This window comes from Corvus hawaiiensis, chromosome 2 (genome assembly GCF_020740725.1).
Source record: "Corvus hawaiiensis isolate bCorHaw1 chromosome 2, bCorHaw1.pri.cur, whole genome shotgun sequence".
NCBI classification, from domain to species: Eukaryota; Metazoa; Chordata; class Aves; order Passeriformes; family Corvidae; genus Corvus; species Corvus hawaiiensis.
In genome coordinates, this window is record NC_063214.1 from 59,789,408 (window position 1) to 59,810,287 (window position 20,880).

General features: G+C 35.6%; 1 protein-coding gene across 4 annotated transcripts in view; it reads left to right on the top strand.

Moving 5' to 3' along the window:
• ZC3H13 (zinc finger CCCH-type containing 13) overlaps nt 1-20,880 on the top strand; it is a 46,446-nt gene that overhangs the window by 1,271 nt on the left and 24,295 nt on the right. For 3 of the 4 annotated variants that reach the window (XM_048295315.1, XM_048295317.1, XM_048295318.1), the window contains exons 2-7: nt 4,704-4,829; nt 5,270-5,379; nt 10,881-10,992; nt 17,234-17,342; nt 19,568-19,707; nt 20,445-20,605. In XM_048295315.1, coding sequence (XP_048151272.1) covers nt 4,713-4,829; nt 5,270-5,379; nt 10,881-10,992; nt 17,234-17,342; nt 19,568-19,707; nt 20,445-20,605 — 749 coding nt within the window. In that variant the 5' untranslated portion in view covers nt 4,704-4,712. The remainder of the gene's footprint in view (nt 1-4,703; nt 4,830-5,269; nt 5,380-10,880; nt 10,993-17,233; nt 17,343-19,567; nt 19,708-20,444; nt 20,606-20,880) is intronic. The other variant, XM_048295316.1, reaches the window with a different exon arrangement.

Genomic DNA, 20,880 nt, shown 5'->3' on the forward strand with positions numbered 1-20,880 from the left:
ACAAGGAGTTGTAAAAATAAATTTGGATTAATTTCTAGTTTTGTGTCAAACAGGCTTCTTTGTGTGAGTATTTGATTGCTTTTTTGCACGGTTCATTGTGAATGTATTTTACCATTTTTAGTAATATTTTTAGGTAGTAAACCCATGGAACTCCTTCAAATATCACTGTTTTATTAGTGATGTGACATGGAAGTGTTAACATTGAAATAAGACCCAAAATATTTTCAGGTAAAAGCTCTTCGTTTTAAAAAGTGCAGGGAACCATTCTCAAAGCTGTTAGTTAGTTTTCAACACATACTTAGTTTATCAAAGAGTGTTATAATGAGTTTGTATCTGAACTTCTGTAGGACTTCAAAGTAATTTCACTTGTTATTTGAAATGGCATATTATTTATTCCTTCACAGGTAGGATTTTCTGAAGTGATGCAATGCTTGTGTGTGGTGTGCATGTGCAGACAGTGACATGCTTATGAGTGATGTCTTGGACTTCTTAAAGAGATTTTTATCTCCTTAAATGTTTTTTGGTTTTGAACTTTGCCTTTGTTCTGTTACATCTCAGTTTCTAGTTTTCCTGTAGAATCCTTCAGGATTCATTTTTTCAGGGGGCTGGATTAGGTTTTTCTAACAGAAAACCAGGTGTTTCAGATATCTCTTGATTATGACTTATGTAATACCATACTAATTTTGAAGAAAAATGTTAAGCATGCTTGACACCAAAATATAGGAGTACTGGTAATAAAAAATACAGAATTTCAGTGAATGCTGTGTCAGTCATATCATGCCTCATTGACTTCAGTTCATTGGTTAGTGCCCACTAGGTGCACTTACTTCTCTCAAGTTTGTCCACATTCTAGATGATTCATGTAAATAACACTCTGTGGTATGTTCTCCTTCAGATGGTAGTGTAATTAATGCCATTAACAGATTGTCTCTCACCCTGGGAAAGTTACTCCAGTTAAAGAATAACATAGATGCATCTGTGAACGAGTTGTGCTAGTGTTACAGTATTTCTAATTTATTGTAAAGGTTGTCATGGGTCTTACGCATGGAAAAGTGATAATTTACAGTTAAAATTTTAGGTATAGAATTTATTTTAGGAGGATAAAGTTAATTTTACTTAGTTTCAGAAATTTCGTTCTGTTTCAGAAGTAGCAGAAAGTTCAGTGCCCCCAGGTAGAGTCAGCAATGTGATGTCATGTACCTGAAATAGAAAAGTGCTTCTACTTAGAAAAATTTTAAATTTTTTTTTTTTTTTTAATCCTGGTAGTAATTATTTGAAATGTATTGAATGATCTTGGCTCAGTCCACACTGGGACTCACTGCTGTCTAATCCCACATTAGTGTTTGATAAGGAGATGGCAATTCAGAGGCACAGACATCTGATGGAAAGTCACTGCACTGGCCATCAGAGTGGGATTGATAGCAGGACTGTGATCTTCAGTGGTAAAACAGTGGAAGGTGAAAATGTGTGGGAAGGGGAATCTTTATGGGATGTTCTATTTAAATTGTTCTTGGTTGTCCATTAATGTGCAGTCTGAGAAATTTGGGAATTAAACACGTAATTTTTTCACCTCACAGTAGTCGTTTATGAGCAAGGAACCTTCTCAGAAACACAAAACCTGTCATTATGCATCTGAGATTTTCAATACTGTTTTAGTAGTTTCTTTATTTTTCCAACTCACTTGGTCCTCGAAAAATGGAAATGGAACTGACTGCATTTTCAAATACAGTCTCTCAAATGCAATGTTTGACAAAGTGAAATTCCTCAGTTTACCTCAGAATAATGGGTCTGGACTGTAATCCCGCAGCCTTTGGTAACATCTACATTCACTTAGCAGTGGAATGTCTTGCAGTTCTCGTTGCATGAGTGAGGCCCTCATGTGATAATATGTGCATACAGAAAGTAATATGCTGTGCACTCACAGCATGCTGGGTTTGTTTCCTTAGAGTAATCGATCATGAAATATCTCTTCTGGTAATAAAGGATCTGTTGTTAATTGCAAACTGGTAGGTATGGGCCAGACTGTGAGGATAGAATTGACAGATTGCTACCTGAAATAGTGCAGGTTTTTGTTTCTTGGTTGAAGTATTGTTTTGGTTTTGTTTTGTTGGGTTTTTTTTTTTTTTTTAAATAGGGGGTTTTACAAGGTTAGAAGATTCAGAGTTATTCTTAAGAATTCTTCTTAATTTCCTTATGCCAAAATACAGGGAAAAAGGCAGTTAGAATTAAATTATCTGTTCAGTTATGATGATGTTTCCCCCTTCATCCTCTCTATGTTTATAACTATGCTTAAGCGTAGTCATCATCGTAACTTCCTATACAAGTTAATTACAAAAAGGTACTATACACTGGGTAAAAATTACCATTTAAAATGAATGTTTTGCCTCTGTTTCTTAGAAAATAAAAGTACACTGGAATTGAGGCAAAATTAATGTAATTTTTCTGTATGGTGCTACGATGTCAGTGTGTACTGTACTTGCATATTAGATAGACTCATCTGTCCTTCATGTGTTGAACCCTCTCCCTATGCCATTGCCAGTGTCATTTATCTAACCCTTTTTATTTCAGATATGGCTCTTCTAACTGTAAATATTTAATCCAGATTAGTCATTTGTTATATGATTGTCTTACTAAAACCAGTTTTGCATGTGTCAGTTGATTTTTATATCCTCTATTAAAAGGGTGTGGCTGCGTGAAACTGTAGAAATTTAGTAGTATTTTTCTGAAATTCTGTGAGAATCCTGAAATGGAAGTATGCTCAGCTAGGTGAGATACGGTATATTTTTGCTTTCTAACTTTAATGGTTTATCCTGTCAGACTTTTTAACTATTGCTGCACATTGAGCTGTCCACAATGACTCCTAATTATTTTTCTCAGAAGACTGGACTAATTTGATCTCATCAAATATTTAGACAAAATCATTTCTCCTTGTGTGCATTGCATTATATTTCTTTGCATTTCATCTGCTGTTGTATTACTCAATTTTCTAACTCAGTTAGATCTTTCTGGAAATCGCTGTTCTCCACAGTTTTTACTAACCCAAATAATTTTATACTACTGGAAATTCTACTGTTTAACTGTCTGCTTCCACTAATTGACGTTAACCATTGTTTTTAATGTTTGGTATACACCATATGGTTAACTTCTACCCTCCCTGAACATCTTGGTTAACGTCTTGATTATCTGAACCATATTTATGAGATAAAATTCTTCAGATAATCAGAGGTTTGGAGAAGAAGTCAGTAGAGCAGAGCTCTACTGAGAAATCTCAAATACACAGTGTAAGCTTTCTTTCTTCCATTGTTTATAAAGGAGCTAAAGTGCTTCACAAGAGCTTCAGCACAGCATTTTGTTTGTAGAAAATGAACAGGTCTCAGACTCCTAGGGAAGTCTTGTCATGGAAATAACTGTAGGGTTCAGATAATGAAGTGTCCACGTTTATACATTATAATATTTTGTTTCTGTGAAATGTAACCTTACAATCTGGATACTGTGGGAGCATATTGCTGATCAGATGGTGAAAATGTGTATTAATCCTCTCTGGTGGATGTTTAAATGTGTATTCTTCTGGCTTTATGGATGAACTTTGTCATTTGTAACCTGTTTGTGTATGAGATAATAATTTAAGTGTGTGTGTGTGTGTGTTCTAAATGTGGTGACACGTGCTTAGGAGCAGAAGAGACAGCAATAGAGGAGTAGGAGATTAGTTTCTGGCTAATCGTGATCTACTGATTAATGAGGGTGATGGCACATTGCAGCACAACAAAGAGGTGTTTTTTGAGCTGTATATAAATTATTGAGCACCTGGCAGATGTTCCCAAATTGATCTTATTTCTGTGTAGATCAAGTAGCATGTAAAGAATGGACAGTAGTTTTTGAGGCCCATTTTGCCCTTTTTGTACAATCTGTCTCTAGTGCTAAATATGTATGTTCCTTTTTTTTATTTAAATATGTTTGGTTTTTTTCTGTAACTCCTTCCTTTCTCAGGTAAGATAAATTATGGCTTCTTGTTTATCAAAGTTATACTGTGCTTCCTTTAAAATATATTTCTCTTAATGAGATGGAGCTACTTCTTGAGCAGCTTTGTGTATCATTGTTATAGAGTTGGAGGTTTTTTTTCTTAAACTCATGTGAGTCCAAATAGTTGTAGGAATAAGACTGGTAACAAACACAGACTGTGGGTGATAGCAAGATGGTTTTCAGTAGGTTGTCATACGCAACAAAGGGGAAAAAAACGAAGCTCTCATTTTTTGAAATTTGTTTCAAAAACGGGAGCCATTTTTAGTGGTTGGAACTGGTTTCTGAGAGGTTGGTGAAATAACATTAAAGGTTCTATTCACTTTAAGTCACTTGAATTCATGCACCAAAAATACATGATGAAAGAAAGCATCTGTCCTGTGTGGTGTTTACTGCCTAAATGAATAACATGTCATATCATCTTTCCCAAGGGGAAGCTGAAGAATCCAAAGCAGGTCATGAAATAAAATGAAAAATTATCATTATTGGTGTTCAGCTGACTCGTTCAAGTCAGAAGAATTCTTTGTTATTAGATACATTTCACTCATTTATGACTTCTTTTTCTTTCTTCATCACCTCTGCAGCAACTCTTGCAACGTATATCATACTATTTTATTCATGTGAGTTCAGTGTCAATAGCCCCAAACTGAAGGATTTTACAGTTTTGCTTTTTTTTTTGGTTGAAGTAGTACAAAATGTCAAAAATTAGAAGGAAGGTCACAGTGGAAAATACCAAGACCATATCCGATAGCACATCCCGAAGACCCAGTGTGTTTGAAAGGCTTGGACCCAGCACTGGAAGTACTGCAGAGGTGAGTTGTAAAAGCATTCTTCTTTTCCTCCCCACCCCAGCATCTTCTTTTCCAGGCTTTATGTGGTGGGAAAGAGTAGCTCACAAGCACCAAATGCTCAGATGTTACTGATTGTTAAGTAAGGGTGAAAAGAACTCCTTAACGCATGGATGTTCAACATGCTAATACTAGAATTTTCAAATACCGTGTGTTTCGCCAGCTTCTGGATAGAGCAGTAGTACTGTGCATATTAATAATATTTCCACCAACCTAAATTTTTCTCTGCCAGACCTGATGCTCATTGTTGATTTTTTTTTTTTTTAATCAATTATATTACTGGTGGACAGAAATTACAGATAAATGGGACTTAATGTGGAGTCATTTGTTTGTTCTGCCACACTCACACCAATGGTATTTCCAGAAAGGAGTGTGAAATTCACCCAGTAATGTCTGTCTCTTAGACACAGTGCCGTAACTGGCTGAAGACTGGCAACTGCCTCTATGGGAACACATGTAGATTCGTACATGGCCCTTCACCACGAGGTAAAGGCTATAGCAGCAGTTATAGAAGGTAAATCAAGAACTCACTTTGAATTCTTCACATGCTGTAGGAAAATAGCTTTTGCAACTCTGTCTTTGTTGTTGTTTTTTTTTTTTTTAAGTGAAATGCTGTGGTGTGCCTAATTGTATGTTACATCAATAACCAATTGCCTTATGAAGCTGCTTAAAACAATTATTTTGGCAATGTGCAGGATTTTTGTGTGTATACAGCTTTAAAAAAAATGAATGGAGTCCACTGGGTGCAGATTAACTACTTATATTACTTGAAGTGGGAAGTTCAAGTACCTTAATACTTTTTTGTTTTGGTGTAGTGTCACTGCAGCTTTCTGGTGTACTTTTCTGTCCTGTACTAAAATGCCGGTTTGCAATTACTTACAGCAGTGCTCACACTCACAGCCCTTCTGCCTTTGCTATGTTGTGTGATGAATGTCTATCCTTTCTCTCCTGTTGTGAGAAAACGCTTCTCTTCAAAACATAGCTTTGTGACTTTATCTACCGGATATAGAAAAATATCCTGTATTGTAGGGGGAGATCCAAAAAGTTACCTCATTTTTCAAAAGAGAATATTTTTTATTATGTCTTTTCATATGTTACTAAAATTAAATTTTTTTTTTCAACTGTCCTTCATGTGGCATAACACCTAACTTAACTGAAACCAAGTATGGCAGTGAGCTTGTAATAGTCCTGCAGTAAAAGACAGAAAGATGTTACGGTTTTAGCATAGCACCTCTTTCTGTGAAGGCTTCACAGTTTACAAACAGCTGTCCTTCATAATGCCAGTATTACCTTTAGATTATGGATGGGTGCACTGAAGCATGAAAGGGTAAAGCAACAACAGGAAGGTTGGCATGAGGTTAGGGTTCTGTGTCTGGTTCTTTTTCCTATTCCTGTGGCATGCTCTTGGAATGATCTTGACTTTGCTTGTTTGGTCTTCCATTGCTTCTAAGGTGGTAGCAGCTGGGATACAAAGTACATCACTGAGTTTAATGTTTCTTTTGGTGTCTGAAAGATTTTACTCTGTTCTGCACTCAGTGTTCCAAATGAATAAAAGTAAGTGATTTACTGGTAGAGATTAAATTTTGAAACTGTTATAATGTCACTTTCTCCTTGCTTCCAGTGTTTGGAACGCTCAGTGCATAGTTCTGCTTGGTCATTTGAAGAAAAGTGACATTTCTTTTAATGATTAAAGCTGTGTTTCTGCTTCACTGCCACCACTGACATTTAAGAAAAAATGTTGATTTCCTTCTTCTTATTGCTAGCTTTTTTATTAGGACTATATGGAAAAGTCAAAGGACAAATCTTCCTCCTTATTTGCTTGGCACATTCAGCATTTAATAGAGGTGGTTTTGAAACTAAAAAGGGGGAGGAAGCCCACCACCCCCACACACCCCCCAAAACAGACAAATGACAGAACTGTGCCTGTCTTCAAAAATTTCCACTAATAGCTTTTGGCCAGGCGTAGAAAAAGCTGGTACGTAATATGTACATAATGAAATGTTGGCATTTTCATGCCATTTAACGTTACAGAGATTTTCACAAATGTTATCCAGGCACTTCAAATGCAATTTTATTGGCTTCATGCAAGCCAAACTAATGCTGCTTCTGCATCAGTTCAGTTAAAGCAATACTCTTGTTCAGGTATCTGGGATAGCAAAGTGGCAGCGTGTCTGCATGTGTTAGATGCAAACCTGCCATGGAAGTCTTGTCTGCTTTGCAAGTTGGGTAGGACAAAGCATGTCTTGCTGCCTTTCTGTCTTCATACATTCTGCTTCCAGTTCCCTACCTGTCTGCAGTAAATCCCATTGTTAATGGTTTTATCTGACCATAATGTCTCCCATAGTTAAAAACATCACCAGACAGTAGGAAAAGACTCTAAAGTGCAAAAAAGATTGTTCCATTTTATCATCAATGCTGCTTCTCACAGCATGAATTTTAATCTTGCTATAAAAATAAAACCTTGCATGTTTTTTACATAAAGCTTACCTGATGATAGTATTAAGAGTTCAGTATTAGACCTGCCAGTCTTCGAGACACCAGAAGTAAGGAGAAGCTCCTTACTAACTAAGAGCTGTGTGTAAACATGCTATCCCATGAGCAATTTTGCTCTCTTTCTGCACTTGTAGATTGTTGGTTAGTTGCTTGGCAGTTTCCTGGCTGGCTCCTTCATGCTCTGGTCAGGATCTGTGCCATTGTAGGATATTTTTCTTAGTCTTACTGATTCTCTTTATTTGGGATCATCACACTGCATTTAAAAACCAAACCAAGCCAGCAGTCATATTAGGAAATAATGTATGGATTTTGAAAGTTTCAAATACTGTAGTATGGAAAACTGGAAAACGGGACAATGTTTCTTGAGCAATTACGATATGTACATGATACACCGATAATGATCATCTGCCTCTATGCACATGTATGCTCTCACACAGCTACACAGAGATATCCTCAGGTAGGTGTGTTGCAAGGTGTGCCTGTTGCTGGATACTTGTTCCTGATACTGTAAGAAGTACAGGAGCAAATGGAGGCACTGTTATGAATGTACATTTCCTCAATGCTGTTGAACATGGGGAATGGAACTGTTGCAGGAAGTAATACTGTTTAAAATCACTTAACTTCACTGCTTAAAATTTGAAATGAAGAAATTCTGCATTTTAGGCCTTATTTAAAAGATGGGCCCAGCTCAAAATATTAAAAAGGAATTGCATAATGCCTTTTGTTTGAGAGGTGCTGGCAGTTGCAGTCTAGCCACATCATCTTAAATTGCAGAGGTAAATTGTCTTGATCTGTTGAAGTTCAGCAGTGAGCATTACCTGGAATAACCAAAGATCCCTTTTGGAGTGGGCTGCGTGAAAGTTATGTAGAAAAGAATCTATGGTACACATTAAAAAAAAAAAAATCAGCTAATAGACCAGCTTGTTTTTCTGTGCATTTAGCCAAAGCATCTGAAAACAGTCACACCTTCCTGAGTAATTATTTCTTAAAATTCTACTAATTTTCAGTCCTATTTTATTAGAGTTATTGGAGGATTATGATGTCTTTGGGGGAAGAGAGATAGGGTGATTACCATGGCTTTGCTTTGGTGTTCTCCTAAAGCTGAAAAAAACTGACTCAGCAAAAACAAACAAAAAACTGACCGACCAACCCCAGCCCTGAATGTGTACCTTTTTAATTTCTGTGTAGTTTTTCGTAATTTTTATAATGTTTTAAGTAGATTTGAATAATGTTTTAGCAAAATACCTTTTTTCAGCATGGGAGGGAAGAAAAAATTTATTCATTGAGGGTGCAATGGTTTGGATAGTTCTTTTTTTTTTTTTTACTCCAGCCTATAATTTAAAAAAAAAAAAAGTATTAAAATATCAGATGTCAGTCTATAAGGTAAATGAGCTGCATTCAGTGCAAGTTCTCTTGCTTTTACTTTCAGCTAATGGAATTTTTTCCTGAAAGTGTTCCTCTTGAGGAACAGTATTACAAGTACATTATTGATAATCTTTCTGCCTCAACTTAATTTTCAGTTTCACTAATCCAAATCCTTTGTATTGTAGCTTAAATATTATTAAAAGTTAAGGTGTAGAATTGCACTTTAATGCTGAAAGACAGTTTATTTGTTGAGGTAGCTGATGGTTGGAATGCTTCAGTGTGCTTTGGTAATGGAAAGAATTACGTTTTTAATATGGGGGGAGGGGAAAAATACTTTGAATCATAACCTTTACGTAAACCCAGACACTTTCAAGATCATATAGTCTTGCATGCAAAGAAGGTAACTTGTTTATATTTGTATGCTGGATATTATTTGATCCTTAGTGATAAAAAAAGATCTCTACTCTTCTGTACATTTCCTCTGATCTAGATTGACCTGTACTTATAATTTCATGGACAATTAAATGCATTTAAAAATGAAAGCAGTCACTGGTCTTTTTCTCTGTAGGTCCTCATACATTTAACCTTATGGTGCAGTTTAAAGAATTAAATGTAGGAAACAGTGCAGAGGAGGAAATGGAAAAAATTACTTTTTCAAATATGTGCAGATTGAAAATGAAATGGTATTAATTTAAATTTTTGTATGCATTGACTCTGAAAGACAGTTTACCCTTTATGTATTATGTGACAGGAAGAGTGGGAGAAATTACTTTTTCAATGGAAACTGATTCAGTCTGAAAAAAAAGAAATGCAAATTTCATTACTCATGTATTACATATAACTTTCCTAATCAAATAAGACAGCATTAATATCTCTTTATGATTCTTTAGTGTAAATTGATAGGCACAGATGTAGTACTTCTATACAACCATTTCACAAAAGACTCTATAATTACAGCTAACAGCCATCACAGAAGTACTAAACTCAGTATCAAGCCAAATGTATATCAAGAGAAAATTTGTTTTCTTGAACTGAAAGATCATCTGAAACAGCTTCTGCATTCCCTTAGCTTGGGAATTTGTTTGAATCATAGAATCATGGAATGGTTTGGGTTGGAAGGGACCTTAAGGATCATCCAGTTCCAGCCCCCCCTGCCATGGGCAGGACACCTTCCATTAGACCAACCAGGTTGCTCAGGGCCCCGACCAATCTGGCCTTGAGCACTGCCAGGGATGGGGCATCCACAGCCTTTCCGGACAACCTGTGCCAGTGCCTCTCCAGTGCAATGGTTGTTCTCTTTTAACCCATAAGGGGTAAATGAACTCATGAATCCATACTAAGAGGTGACAAAATTATAGTAGTGTAGGATGTTCCTCTTCCCATTCCACATCACAGTAATATCTTTTACAGAAAATGTATCATAAAGGTGCATGACTAGTAGAGTTCATCCAGTACTTTGTAATTAAATAATGAAATAATTACATTGCTGCGAGATGGAAAATGGGAGAGGCCTCCAAGAGTTAAATTCTGGTTCATGGTCTTGCAATAGTGTTTTCCTGTGTGGCAGCCTCACCTAGACTATGGGAGGATGGTGCTTAGGTTCTGTTATCTCCACTTGCAGACTTCATCTGCATTCAGAATTGTGCTTCTCTGTGACTGTCATGGCTAGTCTATGGTAGTTTGATTCTGCATTAATTGTGGTTTTAAATATATATATATATATGCAATATATATAGAGAGACACATAATATCTATAAAAATTGTTGCAGCTCAGATTATGGAGAAGGCTAAATCTTGAAATATTTGGTAGGAGCAGTTGTGAAACACATTTGCATGATGGTCAGAAAAAGGTTATTTATTCTGGATAGGATCACCTGACGCTGATCTAGAGTAGTAACTGAGTCATGCCACATATATATATATACAAGTAATTTTTCTTCTTAGAGTCAAGTCTTCCTTGACTTTGTGAAAGAGTTGGGGTTTTTAGAATGCTTAAGCCCTTTAGAATGGAATGTTTTCTTACTCATCCACTTTGCCTCTGGGTGGGAGGTTTAGATCTTTCTGGATATACTAATAAAATATTAATTAAAAGACAGATCATATTCCTTTAAAAATAGTCCCATAGAACTGGTTATATTATGTTTCTGTATTATACAGGTCACCAGAAAGACCCACTGGAGATCTTCGGGAAAGAATGAAGAACAAACGTCAAGATGTTGAGGCAGAGCCACAGAAACGAAGTACAGAGGAATCATCCTCTCCTGTTAGGGTAAGAGTGGAGTTTGCAGAACTCCAGAATCCCTCAGTAGCAATTGGGCAGTGTGTCCTAGAAACCTTATCGTTGTGACTTGTAATATTGAAAATGTTTTAAGGACCTGGTCATTTTGTACATAGCAGATCACATTTTTTGTTATGAAGTGTCTTAACAATTGTACTGTTTTGCAATTTTATAGTGCTTTCTGGTCTTTTGGTTCCCAAAGATTTTATAAATCCCACAGATTTAAAATGTGTTATAAATACTGATAAACAGGTATTTAATCACAGTGCAGACTCATTGATTATTACCAAGAAAGTGTATTAACCATTGTTTCAGTTGTCCACCATTTTTTCACCAACACTTATTCATATCCATTGTATACATGCATCTCGACTTAAGTTGTTCATCCCAAATTTGCTTTTGATGAAACCATGCAGTTACTATTGTGCTGGTTCCTTTTGCCTTCCTCCTCACATACTCATCAGGCACCTCAACTGCTCACTTAATAGATTTTGCAAAAAATTCATTATTGTTTTCATTTTGTAAACATCTTTCTGCAACCCTGTGGCCCTCAAATATAAAAATTTAATTATTTTTTGTGTTATCCATTCCTGATGTTGCAAACAAATAGGGATAGAGTTTGTAGTGTGACCCTGTACTTGTGTAGCAATAGCACCACTGTGTTCCTGCATCATGTTTAAGACCATCTTCATATGAATAATTTTTAAAAAATTTTATTTGTAAAAAATCAGTTTTGCTTCTGCAGGTATTAACAATATTCTATCATTTCCTCTTGGTCTGTTCCTACTTGCTGTGTAAAATGAATTTTTTATGTCAGCTGTAAATAAATCAGCAGCAGCTGCTATCATTAAATTTAACAGAATGGCTTACCTTCCAATCATGTTTTCAGTTGCTGTTAATTTGTGTAAACTCTCAATCTTTTTAATGAAATGTGTTTCTTTTATTTTCTATTAGTTTGAATAAACTGTTCAGTTATTGAGTACATGGTTGGTGGGAAATTTTTATTTTTTTCCAACCGTCATTAAAATTTGCTGTAACTTCTGTCCTGGTGCAACTCTGATTTTGATGTAATTCTTACTTTTGGTTAGTTAACCTTCTTGCTTTTTATAGTGTTCTAATAATGTGGTAATAAAATACTCTTAAACAACTAAAACCCAAGTGAAAGCAAACTGGAAGCAAGAATCTAAAGGAATTGGAGAATTAGTGGGTCTGTTAAAGTATCAAAGCATTATTTATAGATTAAGCACACGGCAGAGGAAAAAATGCTCTGCTTCAACCTCATAAAATGGAAGGTTGAGGAAACAGCTGCACTTTGTTTTAGTTCCATGGAGGCAACTCTCAAAATACAGGATATCAAAGAAAATATTCTGGAACAAATAGATGGACAGTCGTCAAGAGTTGCTTTGCAAAGAACCAGGATATCTAAAAGGACAGAAGACTCGAGTGACTGAACTGCTAAGAAAAATCTTGCTCCATTGGTAGAGCTACTGTTATGGTGGAGATCTAATACGTGATGTTTCCATATTAAAGCTTTTGGGGTAGCAGCGGAGCTGGATAAGAAGACTTTGAAATGATGAAAGGTAGCTTGTTCCATAAGAAGTTTAATGATTTTGGTTAAAAAGAAAAAAAAGAGACTGATCAGAAAGGTTCTTGCTGACAAAATCTGTACTTCACCAAGGCTACTAGACTGAAACTTCGATGAAGAGTAGTGGTTAAGAGAGAACTGCCTGACACAGGTCAAACCTGTTTAAAACAAGGCTTTTGAGGCATATGTATAGATAGTCAAAGAATAGCAGGTGTAATATTTTAGGTTGAGAAACTAGCTAAGGGGAAAATTTTAGATTAATTTGAAATTGAATTACGCAGAGTGCTATGGTAATTCTTTTAAAGAACTATAAAGGATGTAGAGAAAGTATTGGACATCCCAAATGTCAAACTTTGCAGAAGATTTGAAAACAGGACTTGAGATTACTGAAGTCTGAGGAATGCCACGGGGGTTGGAAAAGCTAGTTTTTGGCAGTACAATGGCAGATGAAACTTGGTGCAAGGTAACGCACAATGAAGAAAGCATTTAAAACAAAAAATGGATGAATTTTTTAAAAGTAACTGAAACCATGCAGTAGAAAAATAAGTTATTGTGGACAGCTCAATGAAACCATGTGTTCAAAGTGAAGTCACAGTTGTAGAAGCAAACACGCAGGTATATGAAAATGGAATAGAAAACGATAATACACTGTAGAAATTCGCGGTCCAATTTTATTTGAAGTGCTGTTTGGTTGTCGTCACCTGTATGAAAGAAAATACAGTCAAAGGTCTTCTTGAAGTGGGCAAAGAGGTGAGAAATAAACTGGAGAGACAAAAGGACATGGGACGAATGCATATAACGTATGTTTGAGGGAATGTGAGTTAGATGCGTCATATTCATACTTTATCCCAGTAGAAGGAGTGGCAAATTTGGAAATGACAAGGGGAAATGCTATATAAGTTATATATGATGATCCTACCTGATTCCTAGAAGATAGAGACACAAAGTTGAAGAGGTTCCACAAGTAGCTAAGACAGTATAACTAGTACAAAATCTTTTCAGAAGAGATTTTTTTATTCTTTGGAGACATAAGATAACTAGTGCAATCTGTATGTATTTAGGAAGAAACTTCCTATATGGGCAGTTTATAGACTATATGCCTTTTTATTTCTTCATGCTTTGTACTATTATTTGCAGAGACAATATGCTGTGTTATGTGGACACCTACATTGAACTCAGTTTTTCTGTGTTTCTTGGATTTGTGTTTGGAATTACTTCAGCACTGTACGTTAGTGTATTAATTACTATACAAATAATTAGATAAGATTCCTGCTGTTACTGTATTTAGCTGGAAATTTATATATTGAATTTTTCTCTGTGTTATGAGGAGACAGTTAAACTGGTGTGTATGAAGTCTTACCTAAAGTCTTAACCTCGAAGGTGTGTGTGATTTGGGAGAAGCAGTGGGAGGAACTTAATGTACATTTAGGAAGGTTTTCGTAAGGAATGTGTATCGCTTGTTTTATATCTGTGGTTTTTGTCACTGTAGCTTTTAACTATTTCCACTGGAAGTGGGACTCAGCATTGTCTTCCATCTCTTGAAATGGCAACAATACCTCCTAATGCCAGGGGAACTTCAGATTCATTTTCTTACATGTTTCTGTAGTGTGGTAGTAGTTTACACTATAAAGGAATTATACCGAGAGCAAAGTAGTACTGTGCTTGCCCAAAAGGTTCTAGCTATAATATGTGTAGGTTACTGTAGGTTTAAAGGAATCTGTGCTTTGGAATGAGTTTATTTTGCTGCTGCATGTACTGTGCAACCTGATAAAGTTGAAACCGAGATTTCTGCAATGCAAGAATTGTAGGTTGTATGAGTCTTCGCTTCTTTCCATCGGTGTTGGCAAAATAGCACTTCTTGGCTAGAAGCATGTTTTACAGATTAGATGAGTCCTTTTGTGCTTGGCCAGGATTTTCTGGCAGTAGTGGGAAATTTATTCAAGTAGACATCAAGTCTTATGCTGTAGAGTGCGATCACAGGGGACATGGACCTTCAACTTAATTAGATATTAAATTAAATCTCACAGAAGTCAGCCATAACGTCATCTGTTTTTTCCCTTCCTTACGTGGCATCTCTCCTGAATATCACCATGAAACTGTAAACATCTATCCAACACCTGTTATGTTTAGTTGTGAGCGTGTACCTGAAAACAGCGTAGACAAGTCTACTAAACTGTTGTTTCCTCTTAGGATAAGCTACAATACTTTTTTTTAGTAAATAAATACGTAATGAGAGTCTGTTGGTTCTCGTCTAGTAAATGGCATTTTTTTCAGAGACTGCAGAGAAATAGTTAACAAATGTGACTGAAGTGGATATGCAGCATCTTGAAGTACAAGTGAAAGACATACTTTTGGCCTTTAGGAGCTTAACTTACTTTATTCTTGACTTGTTGAGGGAGAGACAAAAACCATGTAAAGAAGGTCTATAGGGATGTGAAGGAAGTATTTCATCCCCATAGTATGAAGGAATCAAATGTGTTATAACTGTAACAAGTAAAATAAAAGGAATATGTTGAGGATTTTTCAGTGAGAAAAATTAAGTATGTGTTTTAAACCATCATAACTTAAATTCTTGATTTGCATGTCCCAGGAAAAATATACTCAGTTTCTAAACTGATACTTGATTTTCAAGATGCAATGTTGTCAGAATATTTCTTCTTGACAACTAAACAACATTTAATGTAAAATACTATGCTTCCCCTATGTTCAGTATTTCAGTTTGATAGCTGTTTTTGTTCTCAGTTCTTCTGTAGAAATATGGTTGTGCCACTACTGAATCTTTCCACTGAAAGGAGAAAATACAGGCTCTTTCAAGATCCTTGTATTGGCTTGTAAGTTTGAAGAGGTAGGCATGATACATACAGGTTGTGTAGTATTTTTAACAAGGGTTATTAAATTGGACTTGAAGCATGGACTTGCTGCACGTTCTTTGATGACAAGTTATTTGACAAATTGGCTTTGGGAAGTTTTTTTAAATCGGTATAGAAAGGTTGTCCTAATGTTCATGTTCCAGTTTGCTAGTAAGAGGTAGTGTTGAATTAATAGAAACTAGTACTCATATTTAAGAAATTATGGTTTTGTTAGTTTATATTGTAGGAATCAGTTGAAGTATATAGCAGAAGTACAACTTTAGTAGAACAGATGTGGCCTTCATGGAGGAGGGTGGGCTAGAAAAGTAAGAATAGTCTTAAGAAAAAAAAAGAATGGTTGCAGGGAAGGCTTGTTATACTTACAGATTTTTAGATCTCATCAGAGTCGTTTTCTTTTAAAGTAATTTGCTTTGGGGCGTAGTACATTTCTGGCCCTTAGACTGAAATGCCTTTAGTACATGTTGAGACGATGGCTTAGTGGATGTAGACTGGTCTGCAGCTGATGTCAGCAACCAACATGACTCAGTAAGTTATGACCTTCTGCATCATTTTAGAGATCTACATCGTTAAACTAGAGATAAGTTTTTAACATTGTCGGTGAATAAAAAGGAATAGTTGAATTTTACTAGTTTTTGAGTGACTATCTGCAATTTTATGTTGTTTCCTTAATGTGTTTCTAAGGTGATGTTAAGTTTTTAAATTAAGTCAAGATGTAAGTCCCAATACGGAATAGCTAGTGAAATTCTCAGGCATCTCCTTTTCTTGGTGTAACTATCTCCCACATATCAACATGAAAGAATCCCCCAAAAAAACAAAAGAAGGCACTATGAGAGGTGAGAACAACAGGGCTGTTCTGGTTTCCTATTTAGTAAATTAACCTGAGATACTTCTAAGCTTGAATTTTCTTCTTTTGCTACAGTAGTGAAGAAACTTTGTCCTGTATTCCACTTGAGCCCAGGCAGATCATTTAGAGGCTGTTGCTTCAGCAGATGCAGAGGTGCAACTATATAGCTTTATACGGGAATTTAGCAGGGGGACAAGAGCGGCAGAGCATCAGTTGACTTGAAATTATCTTTTTTCGTGTAAGGATAGTCTCTGTCTTTCTTAGGTGTTCACAGGACCGTCTGCCACACAGAAAATAGGTGCCAATGCAGTAGTTAGACTTGTCTTGGAGACAGTGAAAGTCAAACGCAAAACTATCAATGGAACTTGATTCCATTGTGTTGCTTTAGAATTTTTCCCCCTTCTGTCAAGGGTCTCTGGGTTTTTTTTATTTTATTATCTCCTCCCCCTCCACATTCTTTATCTTCTGAAGAGTTAAATGGTTCCACTTCTGAGGCTCATCTGCCTTGCATATAAATATTCTTATTTACAGCTGAGAATTCTTGCTCAAGCTGTTAAAATGGTACTCTTAAAAGTGTTCACAAAACTTCTGGTCTTTAGAACTTTATCTGTTCTTTCAGTGCCTATTTTAAATTTTATTCTCTGATGTGTGCTTGACTCTTGCCCTGCCTTTAAGCCTTCTTATTTTATGAATCCTTTCTTCTCTTTTCCACATCTGCTATTTGCATTCTGATTATATGAAATTGCGTTAAAACATGTAGCCTGTGGAGTCTCTGCTTGTTTAAGAAGGTATTTGTTCAACAGGCTAAAGGGGAAAATGTTTTCTGTACTATGAAAAAACCCCTGCCAAAATACCATGTGAAATACACCTGCTTCTTCAGGCTTCTTGTAAAATAAAGTTGTTTACTCTAATGCAGCATTTTTCCCTTTATAGAAAGAGTCGTCACGAGGAAGACATAGAGAAAAGGAGGATATCAAAATTACAAAGGAGCGAACGCCAGAAAGTGAAGAAGAAAATGGGGATTGGGAAACAAATAGAGAAGGTATGTATAAGATATTGAACTCAGTCCCCTAACGCCTCAAAGAACTGTGAGATTTCTAGGCTGTGTGTTAAGTGGAATGCTTCAAGATTTGGTTTCTAAGCAGAATATTTTCATGCAGTAGCCATTAATTTAGTTTTTTTTTTGAGGAGAACAAACAAGTTTTCTGAGTTGGACTGCTACAGTGGTTAAATCAACTAGCTTTTAAAACACAGGGTTTTGGGGGTTTTTTCCTCTTTTGACTACTGAGGCAACAAGGAATTTAGGTGTAGTCTACTCCATGGTGAATCTTTCACATTAAGGTCACTAGATGAATCGAAGTTGCATATAAAGGAATTTTGGAACTGGTCAGTCTGAGAAGAAAGTGTAATTCCTTGGAATTCAAAAGTTAGCCGTTTTTGTTGCGTAATTTGTGATGGTCTAAATTGTCATTAACAAGGGCTCCATTTGAATGAGTATAATTACAGTTGAAGGTGGACATCAGTGAAATATTTATATTCTAAAAATACCTGAAAAATGCTAAGTGTCTTCCATTACCTTCTGTAGTCACTTCGGTATGAGTTGGTGGGTGGGAGTTTTTGGGTTTGAAAATTTTTTAGTACTTACAAGGTGGTTTCATTGTTGATGTGGGCAGTTTTCTTCTCTCCTAAATTCTGCTTTTGTTAGAGTCCAAGTTCACCTGATAGTGATGTTACAGGAGCTTCTATTGAGCTGTGGTATTCCTTTAGTTTTTTCTAAGTGTCTGTGTTTCAGAAGTAGTTACAGTGTTGCAAGAAAAAAAAGGGCAATTCTCATCCCTTCTGAGGGAATTCAGGTATAATGAATGTATTTGCAATGAAGTGCACTGCAAGTTTTAGGATGGAGCTCCTTGGAAATGTCATTAACTAGGGAGCTTTTCAATATTGTGTGCTAGAAATGTTGCAGGTCCTGTTTTGCTGTGTCTTAAGCACAATACATGAATGGAAAAGTAGCCATAATATGTATTCACTCCTTAGTAGACTTTTTTTTGCACACTTTAAGAAAAATTGATTTATGACATGTATATATGGAAATAAAACCTGACTCAAAAATGTTTGAAACATAGAAACCATGAATTCTATATAAATATATAGTATTAATGTCTTAAGTCTTAGACACTGAGACTTTCATCTTGAGAATTCAGCTTTTTTTTCAAAATACTGTCAATTTTTGGTACATGGATGAAGTAGAATTACTATCTGTTAAGTTCTAGGGAGTGCTATATAAGTAGGTGGATAGACTGGGAAAGAACCTATGTTATTAGGAACTGCACCTTTCTCTAAACTGCTCCCATGCATTCATGACAAATGAAGGCAATTTGTAGACTGAGTTTAGTTCTTGCAAAACCTTTTATATAGTTCCTGTATGTAGGAAGGGAGCGAAAGCTAATAACTTTTTAATGAAGTCATCTTTTTGCTGACAGATATTTTCCCAAAATGCTTTTTGAGCATTAGACTTAAATAGCCATAAACAACATTAATGTAAACAGAGTGAGTAAATTAAATTTTCAATACGATTTCAGTTGCCAGGTTGGAAGCATATGATACTAATTGTGCATGATTTAATGAAAAAATGAGAGAAATAGCACTTTTTCTAATGTGAAAACCAAACAGTGATAATGTTTGGTTACAGTTTACATCTGGTTTTACAACCAGATGTAAACTCTTGAAGTGTGTGTTTATCTGATAAAAGGGTTCATACTGAACTCTTCTCTTATTTTAAAATCAATGTCTGCATGTAATTAAGTAAGTGTATCAATTGATTTGTAAGACATTGTATTAAATAAAACCTTCTAGTACCATGCGTCACTATATAAATCTGTTTCATGTGATTTTCCCAGTTAAACAGTGCTCTTCATATTTTCGGTCTTTGTGAAGACACACAGTTTTAATTTTTTTTGTTATTTAAATATAACTAAGTGGTTTCCTATGTTTCCCTTCCTGATGAATGTCCGTGGAAGAAGTTAAGGTGTTGTTTTTAACGAAGTTTAAGAGTCTTAACTTCAGGTTGTATGGAACTAACTGGAGTTACTTCAGGTTTGCACACATAATTGGAGAAGAAATTTGACATTCATTCCTTGATCCATTCATGCAGTACTTAAAAGTCATGAAAATATTTATGCTTGGCATCCAGTATGCTAAATGTTATTGTTATCTTTTTCATAAGAAATTGTTTACTAATCTATTTACTTTTTTTTTCTTTAAATAAAGACTCTGATAATGGAGATGTTAATTATGATTATGATCATGAGCTGTCTTTGGAAATGAAGCGCCAAAAGATTCAGAGAGAACTCATGAAATTGGAACAGGAAAACATGGAGAAACGAGAGGAAATAGTAATTAAAAAAGAGGTTTGTATTATGTAAATGTGAAATAGAAAAGACAAGTCATCAGCCACTTCATAGACTTCTAATTGTTTCCCATAAGACTTAAGGTGTTTGGGCTACAAATATACTATTGTGTTACATAATTGTAAGTAACTGGCACCTGTATAATTAGTATGTGACTTGAGTATTAGAAGTGAGTATCTCATCAGTCATCCAGCACAATAACCGAGTTTTCTCCTTTGTGAAGTCAGCTATTAAATGACTAGGATTTAATGCATTTTAGTGATACAAAACAAATAAGATTTGTAACAGAGAGGACATAAAAAAGAAAACACAAGGCATTTGCCAATCTCATTTTCCAGCTTGCCTTGTAGTAACAAGTAAAGTAGAGTGACAAAGTTATAAGTGTTAGAAACCCTAAAATTTTGGGGAAGATTAAAAAAAAAAAATCTTCTAAGGATGTTTTTCTTTTTCAGACAAATATGAGTGTTAGTCGTGAGCATACTGATTTTAAACTTTTAGTTACAGTTTTTGTAATGTATTACAGAGTGCATCACCTTCTCTTCCTCCATGCTTTATCTGTTGTCTTCCTTTTATGGTGTTCTTTGCGAACAATGTGATTAGGTTGAAGTAGAGATGTATATGGTTAAGATTTCATACTCTCTTACTTGCTGAATTTACATATTTGACACATATATCGGCATACACTTACACATTTGAGCATCAATATCTTATTGGTTAACTGTATTCTTTCCCTCAAGATTTCTCCAGAGGTGGTTAGATCTAAATTATCACCATCGCCATCACCACGAAAGTCTAGCAAATCTCCAAAACGAAGGTCCAGTCCCAAATCATCATCTTCAGCTAGTAAGAAGGACAAGAAAGCATCTACGGTCTCTTCACCACTTTTGGATCAGCAGAGGTCAGTATGTAGATGCGTCTTGCAAGAGAATGAGAACAGAGAACCGCACTTATATTTATTACTGGAGTTTTCATAATTAATGTTTTCCATTTTCCTTGCTTTCAGTACCCTTGATTATATAACTTTGGGGGAAGGTCTCTAAAATGTGGATTGTGAATCATACAGAAAATGGTTATATGCATGTAGTTGTCAGTCGATTATTTTCATGGTTTACAAGCAGATCTTTTCCCTTTGAATGTCCAGAGTCTTTGGGAGGTGATGAGAAAATATAAAGC